The following is a 22585-nucleotide window of genomic DNA, read 5'->3' as shown; positions in this document are numbered from 1 at the left end:
ATTTGCAAGTAATAAACCATAATAGTAAAATCTTTGCAAGTAAGCTATTATTGCCACGTTGCCTTAAAGAAATTATGTAATATTTTAAAAAGATAATCAATGTCTCATTTCTTCTAACTCAAAAGGAAAATCTGCATTAACCATCTTTAACACTCAGGATAAATCAGATGGTGAGAAGTTAAAATAACTTAAATATCAAAGCAATTTGTTCATTACAAGTCTGTGGGCTTAATAGTACAAATATTACCTCCATTTTACATATAAGATAAACTGAAGCTCTGAGTCTAAGACACTTGTGCAGAAAGATTAAATACTTTAGGCAAGATTCACACCCAAGTCTCCCGTCCACAAGAACAGTTAGTCACTAAAGCATTTATTAAACTCCTATCGTGTGTAAGGCACAGTGCTGAAGCTACAAAGAAAGCTTAAAAATCCGTGACTGCCTCAGGGAGCTCAGACTGATGGGGAAGGCAACATGCAAACAATTCAGGGCAAACAAGAGATAGACAAGTTTCGATTGCAGAAAATCAAGAGGGAGGGCACTGGCATTAAGGGCTATCAGTAAAGGCTTATAGTAGAAGGTGGGGTTTTAGCTAGAACTTAAAAGACAGGAGGAGGAGATCAGAAAGTTACTCTTATCAATCGTTTTTAGCTATATATGTATACATATATAAATGTACATATACCTATATGTACATATATTCCTTACATAAGGTAAAAAAGCGAGATTTACCTAACTAGTAGGTAGATTATAAACTAATTTTTTCCAGTTAATCCTAAGCATCTGATCAATAGCTAACTAACATTTAAACTCAAGCACTTGTTCTCAAATTGATCGAATGTCTATTAAGCTAGTCTTCTGTTTATTAAAATTAGGTGCTAGATTTCTCCTCACATTTCTTTTCAAGTCTCTAATTCTCAAACGTCCCAACTGTGTTCCCTTGAATGTTGGTGTCCAAAGTTTCCGCCACCTGGAATCCCAGTGCGCACACTTCAGTGACAAGGTACCAGGGGTGCTTCCAAATCCCACGGGGCTGGATCACGAGAATCGCTCCAGTGGTTTGGAGATTAGGAAGAACAACCTGTGCCCTAAGGTCGTGACAGGCACTGGGTGCAGGTGGACAGGGTGCAAATTCGGACCCAAAGAGGGAACCAGAAACTTGCAGTGCCTGCGTCTCTCCCAAACCCCACAGCTGAACGCGGCGTTGACATCCGCGCTCAGTGGAACCCCCTCACGAGGGGGGGAGATTTCGAGCACGTGGTGGTCCACGCCGTCCCAGCTTAGGGGCGCGGAGTCCCTTTCCCCTCCCTTTTTTATCCCCTGAGGTGGGGATTCAAAGAGCCCTGCTAAAGGGAGAGGGGGAAGGACATGAGCCCCGCCCGGGGATGGATTAGACGGTTTGAGCCTTTGCACCCCCACCCCGGGCTCCAACCTCATGAACGTTTCCCCACGTCCAAAGTGGGCCCCCAACCTCCACGCGGGTGCTTACCGGTGCTGAAGTCCCACGAGCCCTAGGGTGATCACATGGGGCACATCCAGTTGCGTGGGCCACTCTCCCGACGCGATGCAGCCAAACACGCCGCACTCCTCGCGGATGCCGCTCTCCTCCAGCTCCATAACACCGCCAAAAAGCACGTGGATGTGGAAGGGGCCGCGGCCCCGCGTGAACCCGCTGCCCCTCCTCCCGCTCGCCCAGCCCGAGGTCTTCGCCTTCGGGCGCTTTCCCTCGCACCCCGGGCTTCCTTCGCTACAGCGGCGGCACGTGGCTCTCGTTAGGACGCGGCGCGTGGCTCACCCGGCCCCTCTCCCGCCCGAGCTCCAGCCGGGTCCCTCGCGCGCCAACTCCACCCGAGCCCGAGGCAGCTACTTCACTAGACAAGCGGGAGAACGATGACACGGGCAGGAGGGAGGAGCCAAGGACAAGGGGGTGGGGCAAGCCTGACTCCGGTCCCTAAGCACCGCGCCGCGGTTTCTAATGGCGCAGCAGAAAGCATAGCTGCTAGTTAACCTTCGCCTAAGGGCTGCTGCGTAGGCCCACGCCCTCGGTTCCTTCCCAAAGAGCGGCGTACAAACCCATACTAGAACTTCCCGGGACCTAAGGGCTCGAGGAGTGGGAGGTGCGCGCGTGCGACTCTAGAGGAGGGGCTGGCAGTCTTCTTTTCCGGAAAAGCGACAAAACGTGATGACGGACGTGAGGGAGGGAGGGGACGCCAGGAGGCCGAGGCTCAGTTCTCGCCCCTGCGCGTGCGCGGCGGGAAGCCGCGGCCTATCCCGCCCCCCTGAATCTCTGCGGGGCGGGGCAGGTCTCTTTCTTGCCGGAGCGATCTCGTCCGGGTTGGCGGGCGAGCTAGCGCGTGGTGGCAGGGGAGGAGTTTCCGCTGCCCCTGGGCCCGCCCCTCGGGCCAGCCAACCAGCCTGCTATCTCTAACATCGTCTCTCTCTTCCTCCTCAGGTTCCTGTCTTCCCGTTAGCCACTGCTACAACGAGAGAAATGGCGACCGCCGAAGGTGAGTGACCACCGCCAGGGCCACGTGCGCCCCGTTGGGCTGGGGGGGGGTGTCCTGCGTGCCGGCGGAGGAGCGCGCGAGGCAGTCTCTTGGGGGGAGAAGGAAGAGGGGTGGAGGGCCGGCTGCGTCCCCGCGGTAAACACGTGGTCGGACCCAGAGACGGGGGAAATCCGGGTCGGTCACCCGGCTGAGCCACCCACTGACCTCCTGAGCCCAGCCCTCAGTGGGAAGAGCTGGCGCCCAGCGCCTTCTAGGGGCTCGGGCGTACTGGACCCTGCGCCCAGGGAGCGCACGGGCTGATGGCCGAGGCCGCCGAGCCACGGCCCGCAGACTACGTGCAGGGTGGACTGGACGGCATCGCGGGGAGCAAGCGCCTGGGTTTGCGGGGCCCTGAAAAGACAACTTCAGGACACGTCGAGGAAGGATGGGAGAATAGCAGACTTGATCACATTAAAGACAGTCCGTGCCAACCAAAAGTTTTTTCCGTTATAGACAACCGTGCCACTTTCTGAAAAGCCCAAGAAGCCTCACGTTTTCTGTTTCAGTTCTGGTTTGTGTTCCCGTCAGTAAATCGAAGATCCAAAAAGTGGAGATGAAACTCCCCGTTTTTTGAGGCTCAGTTCTAACCACTGGATTTGCACTAATTAGGAAAGACCGCTTAAAGTCAAATGTTACTTGACTCGTCTTTTTGTGACATTCTGGAATCTGAAATCACCCAAAAAATATTACCTAGAGATACCTGCTGCATTTGTAAGTGTAGAAAGAGCTAGCCCCTGGGGACCCTGTGTCAGATAGTGTGACTGGAGTTGGTTTATGGATTTCTGGAAGGGCCCCAGAAGAAAGTTCACCATTGAAAAGTCAGAGGTAACAAAATGGGCATCACATTCTCAAATGAAGGGAATTAAATAATTAAACCAATATTTAATATCATTTATAGTACTTTAAGGTTTTATTGAATACTTTATATATAACCAACAATATAGTCAATTCTTCTCAACAGTCAAGGCACCCTGATTGAAAAGAAATAAAAGCACAGAAACAATCTAGAAACTAGATACATTATACTTCACTACTCTGAGTTTGGGGAAGGAAAAGAAGCTTTAGTCCACATCGGGAGTTCTTAAGACTGTTTGAGCCTGAAGAAGCCTGTGGACTCCTTTTCAGAATGATGTTTTTAAGTGCATAAAGTAAAATGCACAGCCTTACAAAGGAAAAGAGTTATCAAATATTTTTAAAATCTCAGGTGGAAGAATCCAGCTAAGTCTTGGAAAAAGTGGGATTTTTATGTTAGCATAAGGATAGAGATGAAAGAATCTGCTTCAGTCTAATCTTTGTTTTTTCCAGTCAGCCCTCATATACCTTTTTCCCTGAACCTCACTTTGCATCCTTTGGTTTATTACCACCAAAAAGAAGAAGAAGGAGTGATTAGGCTAATTCAACCTGGTACTTTGTTCTGTTTGTGTAGCAGCCTTCATTTTGCTTTAGGTCATGTAGGCAAGATTAATTTTCAGTTGCATAGGTCTAAAGCCTCAGGAATCAAATTATCCAAAATAAATAAGTCAGGAGACCTTGATTAAGTCCAAATGATGTGGTTGCTGAGAACCCTGAAATGTCAAGGTATAGGGCCATGTTTGCTTGGAATAAATTCATGCATTCAAACTGTCTTCCAGTCAAAGTGGCAAGGTTTTTCATAACACCTATAGTGCAGGTGAGATTCTTAGGGAATCTGAAACTTAATGGGGGTGAGGCTGAGGACTGTGAAAGGATCTGGATGGATTAAAGAGTGGTTTAACATCTGGGGTGGGACAGGTGCCACAGTGATCTAGGTGGGCTAGGACAGTGATCTGGGCTACTGAAACAGATGGGAAAATTCAGGGACTGGGTTGCTTTCAAAGACAGAGGATCCTAATCACATCACTAAGTAGGTATATGACTTTGGATGGGTCTGTTCTCAGAGCCTGAGTTTCTCCCAAGTATGAAATGGAAACAATAAAACCTGTACAGTCTACTTCACAGAATTGTTCTCAGGTAAGTGCTTTGCTATAGTAAGCATTGTGTTAATAGGAGTGATTATTAATTGTAGCAAAACATCAAATCAAAAGTTTCCAGTAAGAAATATAATTTCTACAAGTGGACCAAAGTACTCATTGGCTATTTAGTGATTATTGTCAAAAGTGCTAGACTTGGGGTTCACCATCTGCCTCCGCCAGCTGCAGTGCCCATAGACAAATGATTTTATTTCACTGACCCTGTAACTTCTTTCAAATGGGGGGGGGGGAGCAAGCATTTATTAAATACCTGTGATCTCCCAAGTACTATACTAAACTTTCTTGATCCTTAAAACAACCCTGAGAGGTAGGTACAATTATCCCTATTTTACCTCTGGGTAAACAAGCTGAATGAAGTTAAATGACTGAGGCTGGATTTGAACTTGGTCTTCCTGATTCCAGGCACAGCCTATGCTCTGTCCAGTATACCAGCACCTGCCTGGGGATGATTATGCCTGTAGTGCTTGCCTTACCAGGTTTATAAGAGAATCAAATGGCAACAATGTACAAAATTTGTATAAAACCATATAACTAGTGCCACTTAACAGATTCTGGCCCCAAATTCTCTGGGTAATTGGTCATTATTTAGATTATAAAGTTGGAAGGGACCCAAGAGATGCTAAGAGATTTGTGCTATTCGTTGCCAAGCAGTCTGGAAAGCTTCCATTTTTTTTAAGGTACCCTTTACTCTGGACACTGCTAGAAATACTAATGATTCGTTCCTCTCCCATCCATCCATCCTGCACTACCATCCCCAGAGATATCTTCCCAAAAACATGGGGTCACTGCCCTGTTCAAAAATTTTCCATGACTTTTCAGTGCCTGTAATAATAGCTAAGATTTGTATTGTTTTAAGATTTCCAAAGCATTTTATATGTATTATCCTATTTAATGCTCCCAAATATTCTGTGAGATACCTCATTTAAGCTAATAAATATCTTAAGTAGGATTCTAACTCCTAGTCCTCCACTCTTTTTAGTGCCTCTCAATCTTGTCCTATTAGTCAAGGCCTCTCATGGTGCTCTTGATCTTTGCTATAGTAAGCATTGTGTTAATGTGAGTAATTCTTACCGCAAACTTGTTGGGGTGAGGAAATTGTGACAGTTTTGTGAACCAAACTGACTCCATCTTATGACTCAGTTCTGGATTTAGCTTAGTTCCCTTTCTGTTCAGTTATGGAAATTGTGAGAAAACTATTGCATTGTTTGAACCTAGCTAGCCGTGCGGATTCCCTAGGAAACTGGTCCACCTCTATCTGTTTCTGGGATACCCATGACTAAGGATCTAGATTATGCTGACCAGAAAACCAGTAAGATCCGAAAATTGATGCAAGGAGTTTTATCACAGTTATATTTTTCAAGCAAACCATATTTCTTATTTGAAAACTCACCCATACTGGGTAGGAGGTACCTCTTTTTCTGATTTCAGGGAATTATACATTTTTGTTCTCTTCCCATCTCAGAAAGCCCCTAGTTTTTCCTCCAGTTAGAAATCATCTTACCTGATCTTTTATCCTAGATTATGTCCTGTTAATTGTTTTCTTTTAATGCATAAAAATCTGTCTCCCTCTATAGTCAGGGTCCAGTGCCAACCTGTGGAGGCCTGGTCGAAATTTGTCATGCAGTTGGAATACATTGTTCAATAGAAGGGTATGCTCAGAAGCTTGGATCTTTGTTTCCTCAGTTATTTCAGATTTCACCCATCTTGGGAAGACACCTGAAGGTTCATTTATAGATTAGCAGATAAATCAAAACCAATGCTATCATGATATTTCCCTATTCTTATTCTATTCCATGCCTGGGTAGAGCTGGAGAGTAAGCCTTGTCCTTGTGTAATTTCAGCAGCTGTTGTTTTCCTGTTTGATGTTTGCTTGGCTTTCTCTTTATAATGTCCTTCTCAAGATCCACTTGAATCTGTGACCTTTCAAGTTCCACCTGTCCTGTGCCCATTGTGGTGGACCCTTATAACCTAAGCTCTCCAGACTTCTTAGTTGAGGTTGTTTATTTTCCATGAGTAGCTCTGCTTGATTTCCACTCTCAAATTTTACCCAGGATGAGCTGTTCACCTGAAATCTCCACTTTATGGTTGACTCAGTTTTTGATCCCTAACACTTCAGCTCCCTCAATTGTCTCTCCCATTAGAAGGCTGGAGGGTTAAAGCCCTCCTTATTTGTATCCCCAGCACTTAGCATAGTGGCTGGCACATAGTTTATTGAATTGAATATGTGCTTTGGTTTAGAGGACAGGGCCAAGAGTAGAAAGAGAACTGAGCAAAGGAATTGCATTTGCAGTATTCACATTGAATTGCCCAAACATAAGAGTCTGGCTAACTTTTCTTAGACTGAAATACAATTAAAAAAAAAAGAAATAAAAGAGTTGTCTAATGTATATTGTATGTATGAAGATGAAAATGCTATATATAAAATGAAGATGAGGGAGAAAGAAACAGGCTACTTAGATAGCAGGTATGTCGGGGAGGTTTTGGTTAGTAGACTACATTGGTTATGAAAAATTTCTATATTAGTCACTGGTCCTTGGCAGAGATCCATCCATGGTTTCTACTCTGCGGCCTAGAACAGGCAGCTAAAATACCTTTATTCATCAGCATCTGGTTAGCAAACAAACATACTCTTGGGACTGGAGGTAGGACTAGAGCAGTTTAAAAATATATGTATGAAATCCCACCTCTATGCAGAGGTAGGAGGTCTAAAAATGTTGCCTGTTGCACATATTTTCAGACTTTTTTTTTGATGTAATGATTAGTTAAAATGCTGATTTTTTTTTTCCTTAAAAAAACCCTTTTTAAAAAACAGTGCTTGTTTTACAGGGTGACAGTCTAGGAGGGGGAAGGAAACCAGGGGAAGCTGTGGTAATGGAAAAAACAGAAGACATCAGTAAAAACTTACTTTTTAAGAAACGATGCATAAGTTTACAAAAGGATTCTTTTCAATGGAAGCCCTTCCAGATCTAATGACCATAGAAAATCAAGCTAGACTTTGTAGACGAATTGAATAGGAAGATAATGCATTTCTGAAATTAATCATGTAACGTAATAGAACATCTTCTGTTTATATCACCTTCCTAGTAAAGCCCTTTCTGATCTCCAAAAAGAGTCATCTTTGACCTCTGAACCTCCCCATGCAACAGAACAAAAATAGGATATACTTTTTTAGAGATGAGAGCATTATAAGATTGAGATTATTGATAAAAGCTGGTGCTTTTGCATATGCATAATTTAAAACAGCTCTCAGTGATCTAAATTGGGAACACATTGCAGAAATATATAAACTGATAAATGATTATTATAAGAACATTGAGGTGAGAAGATTGAGACTTTATTTTTGAGAAAGTTTCCTGGAATTGGTAGGAATTTGAAGTGAAAAATAAGTATAAATTTTAGGATGTGGTAATCAGCAGGAGAGAGACTTTCTGTGTCTTTTTTAAATTTGGGTCCCAGTAAGAAGCAACAGGTGATTGTTGCTGTAGATGAGAAATCACATGCTTGAAGGTTACCACTCAGTTCAACAGGTATTTATAAGGAACTTGTTTTCCTGCCAAGTAGAGAATGAATTTAAGCTTTTAAAATTAGTAATCAGAAAATGACTAGTTCTGGTACATTATTGATCTGTAAATAAATTCATTCCTTCAGTAACATTTCTGCCAGTTTCATACCAATTCTGTTCTCTTCCAGTGACTGTTAAAGTGAATATTTGGTTATGCGCCAGACTACATTCTTGTAATTATTACCTTGTTGAGCTGTCTGTAGAGTTGAATTGTTCAGAATTTGTTCTAGTCCAGTAATTCGGCTTTAACCAAAACACGTCTATTATATAATAAAGTAGGAATTTATGTTATTCATTTCTGTGGTTGCAGATTAAATAATTTAAGCAACATAATCTACATGAGAACAAAATTTAGCAGGTCCTACCAACCCAGAAAGGCTTTAAATATTGGCCCAGAAAGCAACCGTGTTTCTATAATATGCAAACCAATCTGAATAGGGGGAGGTTTATCTCTAAGAAGACTGGCCTTTTGGTGATGGGTTTAAAAAAAAATTATACCATCTGCTAAGGCATAGAGGAATTCTGATCAGCCTTAACAGAGGGAATACCCATGTCAGAACACCCATATATCCTTTAAAGTATTAAAATAAATTTCATAGTTTGTCTTATCTACTGTAAATTAAATGAAAACTTTTCTTTGTATCTCATAATTTTAAAAAATTACAGTATTAACCTTTGCACACCTTGTGTGTTCAAATACATTAATATGTGCATCTGATCACCAAATTTAGGAAACTTTTTCCTACTTACTATTTTCAAATATTATTAGATGTTTCTTTTTTATTTCCCCAGTACTGAAGATTGGTAAGAAGCTCTATGAGGGTAAAACAAAAGAAGTCTATGAATTGTTGGATAGACCTGGAAAAGTCCTCTTGCAGTCTAAAGACCAGATTACAGCAGGCAATGCAGCTAGAAAAAATCACCTGGATGGAAAAGGTGCAATCTCAAACAAAACTACCAGCTGTGTTTTCCAGTTGTTACAGGAAGCAGGTAAATGCCCCCTTTTTCCTTCTAATGTTTGTTTGTTTTTTCCACTGTGGATAATTAGGCTAATCTCTTGAGTGACCCAGGATCTAATTGAGGAGGCCATCTAGTGTTCTTTTTGATTGATGCAATCAACACCAGCATTGTAGCAACTGAATGACTTCACCATCTCTAGGAAATTCTGCTTCCGTTTGGACTTAGTCCAAGACGTCTTCCACATCAGGAGTGAACATTGATAGGAGATATATATACTATTCTATGTCTTATTTGATGTTAATAATCAGAAGATCATTGAACAAAGTTACCTTTGGGCTTATATTGTGGAAACATGTTAGGAAAAATGATAGGGTAGTAAAGATTTAGGACAAAGTATCTCTTCACTGGGTTGCAGACCCATTTGGGAATAGACTCCTCTTCTTCCATCCCTAAAGCAATTGGTTGTATTCTAAACACCTCTGCTCCGACCTAGCTGAGTAGAACACCACTGGACTGAATTCGTTTGAAATTAAATTCTTTGTAAAGTTCTCTAGTTGGATGGGGTAACAATTCCAATATTTCATCTCATTATCTGCCCTGCCCTTGTGATAACTAAGGTTGATAGACTTAGCCCTTCTCAGCAGTGCAAGGATCTAAGACATCTCCAAAGGTCTCATGATGGAAAATGCTATCCACATCAAAGAAAGAACTGTGGAGTTTGAATGCAGATTGAAGCATATATTGGCTATTTTTTTCTTCTGTTTTGTTTTCTCTTTCTTGTGGTTCCTCCTATTGGTTCTAATTCTTCCTTATAGCGTCACTAATGTGAAAATATGTTTAATTGGAATGTATATGTATAGCCTATATCAGATTGCAAGCTGTCTTATAAAGGGAGGTGGGGAAGGAGGGGGAGAAAAATAAAAATTTAGGGGCAGCTAGGTGGCCCAGTGGATAGAGCACTGGCCCTGGATTCAGGAGAACCCTGAGTTTAGATCCAGCCTCAAACACATAACACTTACTAGCTGTGTGACCTGGGCAAGTCACTTAACCCCACTGCCTAGCCAAAGGAAAAAAAAAGAAAAATTTAAAACTCAAAAACTTGTGGAAGTGATTGTTTATAAATCAGAATAAATTAATAAAAAAAATATACAAAATACAAAGTAAAAAAACAAAAGTAAAATGTGCCAAATGGAAAAGGAGGTACAAAATCTAATAGAAGGAAACAATTTGTTACAAATTAGAATTGGACAGGTGAAAGCTAATGACTCTGAGATATCAAAAATCAGTCAAACAGAAACCAAAGAATGAAAAAACAGAAGAAAACTTAAATACCTCATCGGTAAAACAACTTACCTGGAAATAGATCTAGGAGAGACAATTTAAAAATTATCAGTCTACCTGAAAACCATGATGAAAAAAAAGAGCTTGAACAGCATCTTTCAGTAAATCAACAAGGAAAACTGCCCTGAGGTCCTAGAACCAGAAGGTAAAATAATCATCAAAAGAATCCACCAATCACCTCCTGAAAGGGGTCCCAAATTGAAAATGCCAAAGAATATTGTAGCCAAATTCCAGAATTACCAGGTCAAAGAGAAAATACTGCAGGCAGCCAGAAACAATTTAAATGTCATCGAACCACAGTCAGGATTACACATGACCTTGCAGCTTCTATATTAAAAGATCGGAGTATGTGGAATATGATATTCATTAGGCAAAGGAGCTTGGATAACAACCGAGGATCAACTACCCAGCGATATTGAGCATAATCTTTCAGGGGAGGAGGTGGACATTCAACAAAATGGGGGACTTCCAAACCTTTCTGATGAAAAGACCATAGCTCAACAGAAAATTTGATCTTCAAATGCAAGTCTCAAGAGAGGCATAAAAAGGTAAACAGGAAAGAAAAAACAATATGTTATTAATAAGAGCAAATTGTTTACATCCCTACAAGGGAAGGTGACACTTATAACTCTTGAACTGTATTGTTATGACATTTAAAAGGGGTATACATAGACAGAGGGTATGGGTATAATTTGACTTTGATGTGATGATAAAAATCTAAGGAAGTGGTGAAAAAGGACTCTTCTGGGAGAAAAGGGGGAGGCATTCAAGGGTAAATTATATCATGTGAAAAGGCACAAAAACCTGTTTCCATAGAGGAAAAGTAGGGAGGGAGATAAGCGTTGTTTGAATCTTTCTCATCACATTTGGCTCAAAGAGGGAATAACATAATCGATTAGACTTAAGGAAAGAAAAGGGAGGGGGTGGTTAGAAAGGCGGAAGCATTAGTAAGGGTAAAGGGGATGAAAAGGGAGGGAGGGGGCTTGAATTAAATGACACCTAGCATTTTGTAATTCCCATTTAATTGAAAATTGCATTATTAAGATGAACAGGCTGACTTCAGAAAAACCTGGAAAGACTTATAGGGTCTCTTGCTGAGTGAAGTGAGCAGAAACAAGAGGACTCTGTACACAATAACAGCCACGTTATGTGATGACTAATATTGTTAAACTGAACCCTTCTCAGCATTACAAGGATCTAAGACATCTCCAGAGGCCTCGGGATGGAAAATGCTGTCCACATCCAAAGAAAGAACTATGAAAGTCAAATCGCTATCACTTATTTGTTTCTTTACAAAAGAGGGCTCAGTTTTGGGTAGCAGAGGTGGAATGAGCATATCCAAAACTGACTGCAAATATAAACAAAGGGTTTCAGTGATTTCAACTCCTGGTTGAGGAAACTACTTATTACCAGTTCGGGGTTAGCACCTGCTCAGCAACTGAAAGTCTTAGAGGTTCCTGAATTTTTGATAGATTTAAGTGGCTCATCCAGAACCACACAGCCATTATTTGTTAGAGGCTGAATGTGCTGAGTTCAAGTCTTTCTGACTCTGAAACAAGTTCTGTCTCCACTACAGCAGGCTGCCTTGTTTAAAACATAAGAACCACACACTCCTTCAGTCACTCACTATTTTTCCATTCATTTAATATCTAATTGATAGAATCTTGATTCCAGAGGTCTAATGACATACTTCTCCCTTCTAAGAAGTTGAAAACTGAAGTTGTAGGATCCTGAATATAAGCTGTCAGACATGGTAGATACACCTATTAGGCTTCACCATTTTCCTTTGTTATAAGGGAAGAGTTCTTTGGGGGCTAGAGGGATTGTTGGGGAGGGACTGTGATAAAGATGTCATTAAAAATATTTACAAAACACTGGTGCGGATTAGTTGTGGAGGTTTACTGAGGACAGTTGTGTTTTTGGTTTAGACAAATATTCTTTGGATTAATGTGAACTAGAATTCTGAAACTTTATTTACTTCATTCCTAGGAATCAAAACTGCTTTCACCCAAAAGTGTGGTGAGACAGCTTTCATTGCACCTCAGTGTGAAATGATTCCAATTGAATGGGTGTGTAGAAGAATTGCAACTGGCTCTTTTCTCAAAAGAAATCCTGGTGTCAGAGAAGGACACAAGTTCTACCCACCTAAAGTGGAGTTGTTTTTCAAGGTAATTATTATCTTTGCCGGTATGAAAAGATTATTTCCGTAAACTGGAATTGAGCTGCAGTTCTAGTCTTGCTTTGAGGGGAATTTTAAATCACTTTACTTTGGGTGGTCAGAGCACATTGTACTATGGACGTTGGTGATGAGTCGATTTTTTTAATACAACTTTTAAGCAAACTTGCTTTGGATAGTGTTGAGATAGCCAGAAGAAAGAAAGAAAACTCAGCTTTCCCATTACCTGTTATGAACAAAAATTATTACATTGATATCCTAGGAATTAGTGTTTTCTTAGAAAGTTTTCTTTTTGGGGCAGCTAGGTGGCACAGTGGATAAAGTAACAGCACTGGAGTCAGGAGGACCTGAGTTCAAATCCGGCCTCAGACACTTAACACCTTTAGCTGTGTGACCCTAGGCAAGTCACTTGATCCCATTGCCTAGCCCAAAAAAAAAGTTTTCTTTTCCCTTTTAGTGCTTATGGTAGACTTTATCAACTGAAGCAAACCAGCCTCTAACTTGTGGAAGGCCTGAGCGAAACAAAGTAGGCTAGAGGTGGGACAGTCAGGAATCCAACAAAAGTTTGATGAGAGAACCAATTTGCAAGTCCACCTTCCTAAGAAGGAAGGGGTGCACCTGCTTATGACAGGAGTAGGGTTTTTAAATATGAAAACCACAAACGACTAGACCATAACACAGGCATTCTTGGGTCTTTTGTGTGAATAGGCTTCAAGTTGATAGGGTCATTGAGGCTTGTAATTGTTCAGTGGGGCATTATAGATCCCACCACAACAACTTTGTTATTCTCTTTTAATGAATCTTTGGTTTTTGAGAGGAACTCTAGTACCTCTTTATTTAGAATATCATATTTGTATCATGTAAAATATATTCCCATAATATTTAAAATATAACCATACAATGTCCATTTTCTGAAATTAAAAACGAAGTTATCATGAAGGAAAAATTGATTCCATGCTTATGTTAATTCAGGGTCTGTAAAGTTGTTGATTATAATTCTCTTGCTGTATTTGCCATACTGAATGAAGGGGGGCTCTTTATGCTCTTTAATATTCTGAATTTGACATCTCTTTGAAGTTGTTTAGTCTTTTGTGAAATTCTCAAGATTGAAAGGGGGTGATTTTGGCTTGAATTTGAAAATTTAGTTAATTAGCCTAAAATGCTTTGGCCTACCCTATAGGTATGTTATAGGTAAAAGTGAAAATGCTTAGTTCAGTTGAATGCAATTTAATAAACATTTTATTAAGCCCGACTATATGCAAGCCACTATCATAGGCTCTTGGGACAGTTAAACAGTCCCTGGTAAGAGTATATTTGTCGGTTATGAGGTAGAGGATTAGGCATGCAAGTTGAGGAACACTAGAAGAATCAGGAATGGCTTTATTTAAATTTGCACCTGAACTAAGCCTTGAATGAAGCAGAGGATTTGAGAAGTAAACATGAGGTCTGTGCAGACAGGAGGAACGGCTTATTCACAACCAGACGAGCAGGAGGGGAAACTCTAAGTTCAGGGAATGCCATGTAGTTCTTTTTAAATGCAAGATGCAGTACATGTACAGAAGAAAAAGAATAGAAAAGAAATCTGAAAAGGTAAGCTAGAGCTTTCTTCGATGTCATGCCAAGGATTTTATATTGTATTTTACTTGCTGTAGGGAATCAATGAAACTTCTTGAATAGAGGAGTAGCATAGTCATACTTGTGCTTTTGGGAAAGTTTTCAGGAAGCTCTATGGAGGATAGGTTGGTGAGGGGTGTGGGGAGAAACTGGAACCAGGGAGGTCAGTTTGGAGGCTATTATAATAGTTGAGGTGAGAGCTGTACCAGGACACTGGCTAGGTAAGTGGAGAAAAGTAAGCAGATGCTAGAGATGTTGTGAAGGTAGAATCAACAATCTTGGCAAATTTTTGGATATTAGTGGTAAGGGAGAATGAAGAGTAAAGATGATTCCAAGGTTTTGAACCTGGGTGACCCAGTAGTGATTAAGTGACTCCAGAACTCTGTCTTGGCCCCTTTTCTTCCTCTATACTGTTTCCAGTGAATTCATTGGTCATCTCTATGCATCGGGCTCTCGGATCTACATCTCCAGCTGCCTTTTGGCTATCTCAAACTACACGTCCCATAGACAACTTAAAACTCAACACCTTCAAAACTGAACACATTTTCTTCCTCCCAAACCTCCTTCCCTCTTTTTAGATCCCTATTACTGTAAATAATACTATTATCCTACCATTCACAATAGATGTTAGCCTTGACTCCTGAAAGACCAAGTCTTTCAGTTTTACCTTTGTAACATCTTTCAAAAATGCCCTCTTCTCTCCTGATGTTTCCATTATCCTAATGCAAGGTCTCCTCTCCTGATGCCTGCACTGTTGAAGTAAGCTGCTGATTGGTCTCCCCCAATCCAGTCCATTCTTTACTCAGTAATCAAATTGATCTTTGTAAAACACAGATCTTATCATGTCACCCACCTATTAAATAAACTTTAGTATCTCTCTGTCATGTCCAGGATCAAATACAAGATCCTCTGGTGTTCAAAGCCCTTCATAACAACCATCTCTGCCTGACCCCTCTGTTTTCTTTTCATTCTTAAGCCCATTGTATACTTTGATCTAGTGGCACTCATGGCCTCCATGGTCCTTGAGCAAAACAGACCATCTCAGGGGCAGCTAGGTGGCGCAGTGGATAGAGCACCTGCCCTCGAGTCAGGAGGACCTGAGTTCAAATCTGCCCTCAGACAGCAAGTCACTTAACCCCAATTGCCTTGAGAGGGGAAAAAAAAAAAGACATACCATCTCCCAACTCCATGCATTATCACTGGCTATCTCCATTCATAGAATGTTCACCCTCCTAATCTTGGCCTCCTGGCTTCACTGACTTCTTTTAAGTCCCAACTAAAATTCTACCTTCTATAGGAAACTTTCGCCATGTTGCCTCTCCTGTTAGAATGTGAGCTCCTATTAGAGCATGGATTGATTTTTAAAAAGTTTTTATTCCTACACTGCGCAGTGCCTGGCACATAATAGTAAATGCTTAATAAATATTGACTGATGAAATAAGAGATAGTGCTCTCAACAGGATTGGGGGGAGCGGTAATATATTAAAATTACTGTCTAAATCATATATTAGTAATTTATTTCATATGGAGTACTAACTCATGTTTCAAACCTAACTGGTTTGTTTTTAAATTCTATTGAAAGCAGCATTAAAAAATAAAAACTAAAGTGGAAAAAATGTAAATTTGTACTTTACAAAAAGTTATTCTAGCAAAAGGGAAAATTGTTTATATTATGATTTAATTTCCATATGCGTTAAAAATTTTATAAATGACAACCTTAAAGAATTAAATCTTACATCAGCTTTTATTTACTTTTTTAAGTTAATTTGTTTTTAGTTTTCAACATTCTCTGCCACAAGCTTTTGAATTTTAAATGTTCTCCTCCTCCTTCTCACTTCCCTCCCCAAGACCTCATGCAGTCTGATACAAGCTCTACATACACATTCCTATTAAACATATTTTCACATTAGTCATGTTGTAAAGAAGAATTAGGATGAATAGGAGGAACCACAAGAAAGAAAAAAACAAAACAGAAGGGAAAAAAAGAGTAGATAGTGTGCTTTGATCTGCATTCAAACTCTGTAGTTCTTTCTCTAGATGTGGACAGCATTTTCCATCATTACATCAGCTTTTATTAAAATTTCAGGAAAATTCTGATTTAAATCCTTCAAAAATTTGTTCTTTATTCACAGGATGATGCCAACAATGATCCACAGTGGTCTGAAGAGCAAGTTATTGCTGCAAAATGGTGTTTTGCTGGACTTAACATAGGTCAGACTGAAGTGGATATCATGCGTCATTCCACACAGGCTATTTTTGAAATACTGGAAAAATCCTGGTTACCTCAGAACTGTACACTGGTTGACATGAAGGTGCAAACAAATGGAGACTTTAAATAAAAATTTGAAAATTTCAAGTAATGAGAAATATCTTCAGTATTCCAGGTGGTTTCTCCTTTTTTTTCCTCTGTAGATTGAATTTGGTGTTGATGTAACCACAAAAGAAATTGTTCTTGCTGATGTTATTGATAATGATTCCTGGAGGCTCTGGCCATCTGGTGATAGAACCCAACAGAAAGACAAACAGGTGATGTTGTTTGGATTTTTTCTGTTTTTTTAGATCAGTTTAGTAGACAGAGAAGATAGAAATGGAAAAACTAGTACAACCAAAAGTGCAATTTGGTTAAAGTTTCTTGGTCATTAATGGATTTGGGTTCAATCTGAAAAAGAAGTAAATTAATACATTAGTGAATGCTTGTAACAGTCCCCTTTCCTGTCTTCCCCTCTCCTTGTGAGCCTAGTTACTGTTATTCCATGACAGAAATATGTATGGAAATTTAAAAACTCGAATAAAAACAATAAATCTCTGGCCAAGTTGTGGTTGTGCCTTGTGGAAAGTTCAGGAAGCTGTTTGTGGGGAAAATGATTCTAAACTTCCTGGTTCTGTATTTTAGTCATACCGGGACCTTAAAGAAGTGACTCCTGAAGGTCTCCAGATGGTGAAGAAAAACTTTGAATGGGTTGCAGAAAGAGTAGAGGTAATCCTTTTGTATAATAGGCCCCAAGTAATGCTTTTGTGTTTACTTTCTAGAAGTTTCTCTCGAAAAAAACTTTTTTAAGAAACCAATAGATTCTCTTGTTGAGAATTTTGAGAAGCTTGGGGAGAAGCATCCTAAAATTTGACCCACTTTTAATAAAAGCAATCTGTGACTATCCCCATATCCTTTCTAGAACATCATTCATATGTTGGTGTGTATTCCAATATCTTGGTATGGTTCCATGCCTTAGGAAGTACAGTATACCAATCATAGTTTGATTTTTGGCTAAAGTTCTCAAAAGTATTGTTTCATGGTGTATTGTGGCGGCACTGTCTCAAAGAATTCAGTCAGACCACTCTGATCAAGTACAGGCATTCATTGAGATTGATGCCTCTCCTAAAGCAAGCAGGCTAAGTTCCAAGAGGGACCAGCAACTTCAGATAAAGCAAGATGGATTTTTATAGGGTAAAGAAGCAGTTAGACAACAAAAATTATGAATATTAAAAAGACAGGAGGGATTTGTTAAAGGATTAGGTAATGGGGAAGGATCCCTTCTATGGTTCTGTGGTCAAACCTGGCGGTGCTGTTTTCTGATTGGCTAGCTATTGTGGTCCTGTCTGGTCAACATGGATAGTTAGCTAGTTAGCCCTGTCTTGGGCTAAATGGATGATGTGATTGTGGTTCAGTACGAGAGCACACTTGTTCAAAAAATTGGATTGGATCTGGGGACAGTGGTTAGCTAGGGGTAGTGGCTGTATTAAGTCTGGGGGCCTATAGTATGGTTAAAGCCAGATTGTGTGTGGTTAAATCGGGACATGCCTGCTGTTCAGTGGGGCCCATAAGGAAGTTAGGCTGGGGCTGGAGGCAGCTTTATTAGGATTCCATCAGTATCTCAGTTCATTATTATGGTCAGTTTTCATTATACGGTGATGACAGTGTAGAAACTATAGATTGGTTTGGATTTCTAATGGTTCTTGGATTTATTCTGGAAATTGCTTTTTTTTTTTTGCATAAATTTATTTTAGATAGCTTTCTTGACATTTGCTTCTTACTCTTAAAAATGGACTGCCAAAAGGTGAAAAAAACACTTAGATGCTTTGTGTACTTTAACTTATCATTCTGTTTAATGATTACATCATTTTTATTAACACCAACAGCTTATTTTCTCACATTTGTATTCTTCCCTTCAGTTGCTTCATGAAGTGGAAAGTCCATGCAGAGTTGTGGTATTGATGGGCTCAATATCTGACCTTGGTCATTGTGAGAAAATTAAGAAGGCTTGTGGAAACTATGGAATTCCCTGTGAACTTCGAGTAACATCTGCCCATAAAGGACCAGATGAAACTCTAAAGATTAAAGCAGAGTATGAAGGTAAAATTCAAATAACTTATTAGATAAAACAACAGATACTAGAGTAGTTTGGGTATCGTTCATCACTTTGACACAAAATTCTGTTTTCTCCCAGTAATAAAGAGTTTTACCTTTTTGTTCCAGTTGGGGCAAATGTTACAGGAAATTTTAGTGAGACTGATGGTATTCTTAAATTTAAGGTGTTCTTTATTTATAGAGAGTAAACTAAAGGACAAGAGGTAGAATATAGAGAAGAAAGTGTAACAAGGAGGGGAAAGTAAAATTGATTTATGGATTAAGTAGAAGAGAGTGCCACACCCATGGTCCTATATCACGATCTTAATCTAAGCAGTAGTTTACAACATGTCTGTCTGCATTAAGGTAACACATGACAGTCTCGATTCCAGTCTTTCTCACTGAAAAATCCCAATAGACTTTATTTTTGTCATCTATTTTAGCAAGAAAAAAGCCCTACTTTGTTTTTTTGACTACAGCTGAAACAGTCTCTATCTTTTCTTAAATCCCCTCACTAATCAGCCATTAGTGAAAAACAGGTAAGCTTTTTCCAGTAAGAAAATGTAGAGGGTAAAGAAGGGGTAGGATACATAGCTTTTGAAGGGAGTCCTTAAATATCTCCTTTGGGGTTAACTTTTCCATTATTTTAATTGTGTTGTGCTAGATGGAATCTGTGACATGACCAAATGCCCTTCACAAGTCAGCATTGATTTCTTCTAGAAAAATGTGGAGGAGTTCCTTGTGGGCAATTGTTGTAGGAAACAAAAGAAGTTAATAATTAAAAAGCTATATACATAAATAATATCAAGGCTTTCTGATTATTTTGACACTAAGTAAACCAGTTATTAAACTTGCTTTCGAGAAAGATCCTTAATCTGTGACATTCGTATGTCATGTAATGGGTTTACATCTCTGTTTACAGTTGGGTTGAAGTGGGCCACTAGGCTCCAGTGGTAGCATTTCCTTAAATTAAGGAAATAAAAACCCTGTGTGGTACACATAACTGGTGAGCTCCATGCTTCTGGGACAAATGATTTCCAAGAGATTCAGAGTTTCCACTTCGATAGTCCTCATTTCAGAGTTCAGTCTTTTTGTTTTTGCATGGCAATTGGGGTTAAGTGATTTGCCCAGGATCACTCAGCTAGTTAAGTATCAAGTGGCTGAGGCAGGATTTGAACTCAGGTCCTTCTGACTCCAGAGCCTGTGCTTTATTTCACTCTGCCACCTAGCTGCCCCTCAAAGTTCAGTCTTTTGAAGGACAATGAGCTTGAATTAACTGTTCTCTATCTTGGTCAGACTCCATCTAAACTCCTACTGGAGTTTGGATGGGGATAAATTCTTTGAATTGATTGCCTAAGGCTGGGCAATTTAGATGTAATTAACATAATCAGAATTCAGTAGAATAGGTCCAGCCCCTCATTATAATATTCATTCCCAATAAGAGTTCATTTTCCACATAAGAGCACCCCTTTTCCAGGGCCACCTAAGCCTTGAGTCCACCACCATGAGGGTCTTTGGCATTCGAGAGTGCCACTGACCTCTTTTATTAAAATATGAGCATTATTAATAAAATTATTGATTACCCACAAGTTATGTCTAAAGACAGCCCAGATTTGCTCTGTGTGATGTTGTGAAAGCTCAACATTAAGGTTTTGTTACTTTGGAGTAACTTGGTTTTTGTGGAATTTTTCAGTCTATAATTGTGAGCTTTTGTTTAATCCAGGAGATGGTGTTCCTACTGTGTTTGTGGCAGTAGCTGGCAGAAGCAATGGTTTGGGACCAGTAATGTCTGGTAACACTGCATATCCAGTAGTCAACTGTCCTCCTCTTACATCCGATTGGGGAGCTCAGGATATATGGTCCTCACTTCGAATGCCTAGTGGTAAGAAGTACTGCAACACTGTTCTTCATGAAGCATTTTTATAATAGTAACTTTTAGTTTTAAAAACAGATTTTGTTATTACATTAATCATAAGATTAGTTTTTGTGTTTCTGTTAACTAAAAGACATCGTGACAAATTTCTTAAAAACTATTCTTTAGCGTCAACTAGGAAATTTGTGAAAATTAGTTATGTGGTGTGAACACATTAAATATAGTTGGTTTGGCAAGCAGATTATATAAGGATGTCATTTACTTTTGAGATCTTGAGGTCTCCAACCCAGGAAAGGTTCACAGTCTGTCAGGGACATTTCTGCATAATTGGGAGGTTCACAGAATCTCAGAGTTAGAAAAAACATCAAGTCATCTAATCCAATACATTTCTGAATGTCATTCCTTTCTTAAGACATCCCTGACAGCTGGACCAAATGATGTGTACATTCTCTTCCAGTTTGAATGTGGTTGGGATTGTAGTTTTGGTTTTTTGCTGGTTTTTTTTTTTAAAGAAGCAGACTCCAAATTTGAGAGTTCCGCTAAATACAGGGATTCCAGCTTTTAGAACTATAGTTAACTAAAATGATTTATCAAAATAGCAGTGAGGCCTCGGTTGGCCAATTCCTATTCATCTTAAATATTTTTTAACAAAGACATTTAGCTGATCTTAAAAGAGCACAGCAGACTAAAGCTAGGCTCTGAATACCTGCCCTGTCAAATTAAAGCAGATACTTCTCCCATGTCTACTGCCATTGAGAACAATGGTGGGTTGTAAGATTGTCTGTTATTTTAGTTCTGTTTAATAAATATGACTAACAGGAGATTTATGTTAAATTTCTGTAGAGTGAAAAAGTAGTTTCCTAAAAGAAATCTATTGTGTTACAGCTCAATTCCCTGACTTTTTTTTCTGTCCCTCCAGGTCTTGGCTGTTCAACTGTACTTTCACCTGAGGGAGCAGCTCAATTTGCAGCGCAGATATTTGGATTAAATAACCATTTAGTATGGGCTAAACTTCGAGGAAGCATGTTAAACACATGGGTTTCCTTGAAGCAGGCAGATAAGAAAATCAGAGAATGCAGTTTATAAGAAGAATGCAGTGAATTTTTAAAAGTGGAAAAAAAAGGATTCTAATTTAGCTTCAAAAGGCATTACCAATCAGGCAAGAGAAAAGATTATTCTAAACTAATCATAGAATAATACTAATAAAATTTCTTACTTGGTTTTATGTTTGTGGTATGGTAGAATGTGTGTGTATCTTCCATCTTTAGTATGTATATTCCTTTATAAGTAGAGAAATTTTGTAATCCTGTCTGGAAAATATTTTTTTGGTCTGTTATCCAATGTTTAGTAATAGCCAGGTTGTGTTATCAGTGACATGCTATTCATATCTTGAGATATAAGATAAAGTGTTATTTCCTATCACAGAGCTAAGCTCTCTAAAATTACTTCTAGACTTTGCAAACACCCTAAATGTATAAGGTTAAAGCAAAAATGTATCTTGGAAATAATGGTAAGAGCTATGGCTTTATCTCCTGTTTTACACTGTAGTCAATTAAAATCTCTTATGTCCATAATTCCCAGTATTTTCCAGATTACTTGTTTTTATAATAGATCTAATATTCATAGAAAACTTGATAAGGCTACGTCCATGACATATTCATATTTCTTGGATGTGTGGAAAAAGAACACAGCTATAAGGGGAGAGCATATATAAGGATAATAGCAATGCCTTTATGTCTAAAAGCTGAGAAACTTGGAAAATCTGCTTTTGAAGTGGGTGTCAAGTTAATTCCTATTGAGTTTTCACCTGCTGACTCAAATTCAGGAATTGAAGACCATTGTGTGACTTGATATTTTCATGATATTTTCTGATCACGTTATTTTTATTTTGCTAGTGCATTTTGCTTTAATTTTCCTTCCTCCTTTACAATTTTTTAATCTGTTGGCTTCAAAACCATCTTCTGTTTTTTAACCTTAAGCCAGTTTCTCAAAACAATAGGTAAGCATATTTTAAGTATCTACTATATACTGAGCATTTCTCAGTGCAGGGCTACAAAGACCTAAAAAAATCATTCCTTGCTGTCAAAGAAGTTTTCATTCCATGTACATGGGATAAGTTTCTACAGAGTAACAGTATATTTACTTTGTAACAGTACAACAT

The 22585-nt window shown here is 39.4% G+C and overlaps 2 protein-coding genes across 3 annotated transcripts in view; one reads left to right on the top strand and one right to left on the bottom strand.

The window, feature by feature from the left end:
- The window catches only part of PPAT (phosphoribosyl pyrophosphate amidotransferase), a 56136-nt gene extending 53945 nt beyond the window's left edge, over positions 1-2191 (bottom strand). Inside the window, exon 1 of one of the 2 annotated variants that reach the window (XM_020975349.2) lies at positions 1491-2191. In XM_020975349.2, the coding sequence (XP_020831008.1) occupies positions 1491-1618 (128 nt within the window). In that variant the 5' untranslated portion in view covers positions 1619-2191. The remainder of the gene's footprint in view (positions 1-1490) is intronic. The other variant, XM_078148193.1, reaches the window with a different exon arrangement.
- Positions 2192-2377: 186 nt separating this feature from the next.
- On the top strand, positions 2378-21998 carry LOC110200170 (bifunctional phosphoribosylaminoimidazole carboxylase/phosphoribosylaminoimidazole succinocarboxamide synthetase). Its single transcript, XM_020975350.2, has 9 exons — positions 2378-2508; positions 8911-9108; positions 12409-12587; positions 16342-16521; positions 16622-16735; positions 17103-17186; positions 18377-18557; positions 20275-20433; positions 21344-21998. The coding sequence occupies exons 1-9, from the start codon at positions 2493-2495 to the stop codon at positions 21508-21510; spliced, it is 1278 nt and encodes a 425-aa protein (XP_020831009.1). The 5' UTR covers positions 2378-2492; the 3' UTR covers positions 21511-21998.
- Positions 21999-22585: the final 587 nt, after the last annotated feature.

This window comes from Phascolarctos cinereus, unplaced genomic scaffold, assembly GCF_003287225.1.
Source record: "Phascolarctos cinereus isolate Bilbo 61053 unplaced genomic scaffold, phaCin_HiC Scaffold_9;HRSCAF=440, whole genome shotgun sequence".
In the NCBI taxonomy this organism is placed as follows: Eukaryota; Metazoa; Chordata; class Mammalia; order Diprotodontia; family Phascolarctidae; genus Phascolarctos; species Phascolarctos cinereus.
This window is presented reverse-complemented; position numbering and strand designations above follow the sequence as displayed.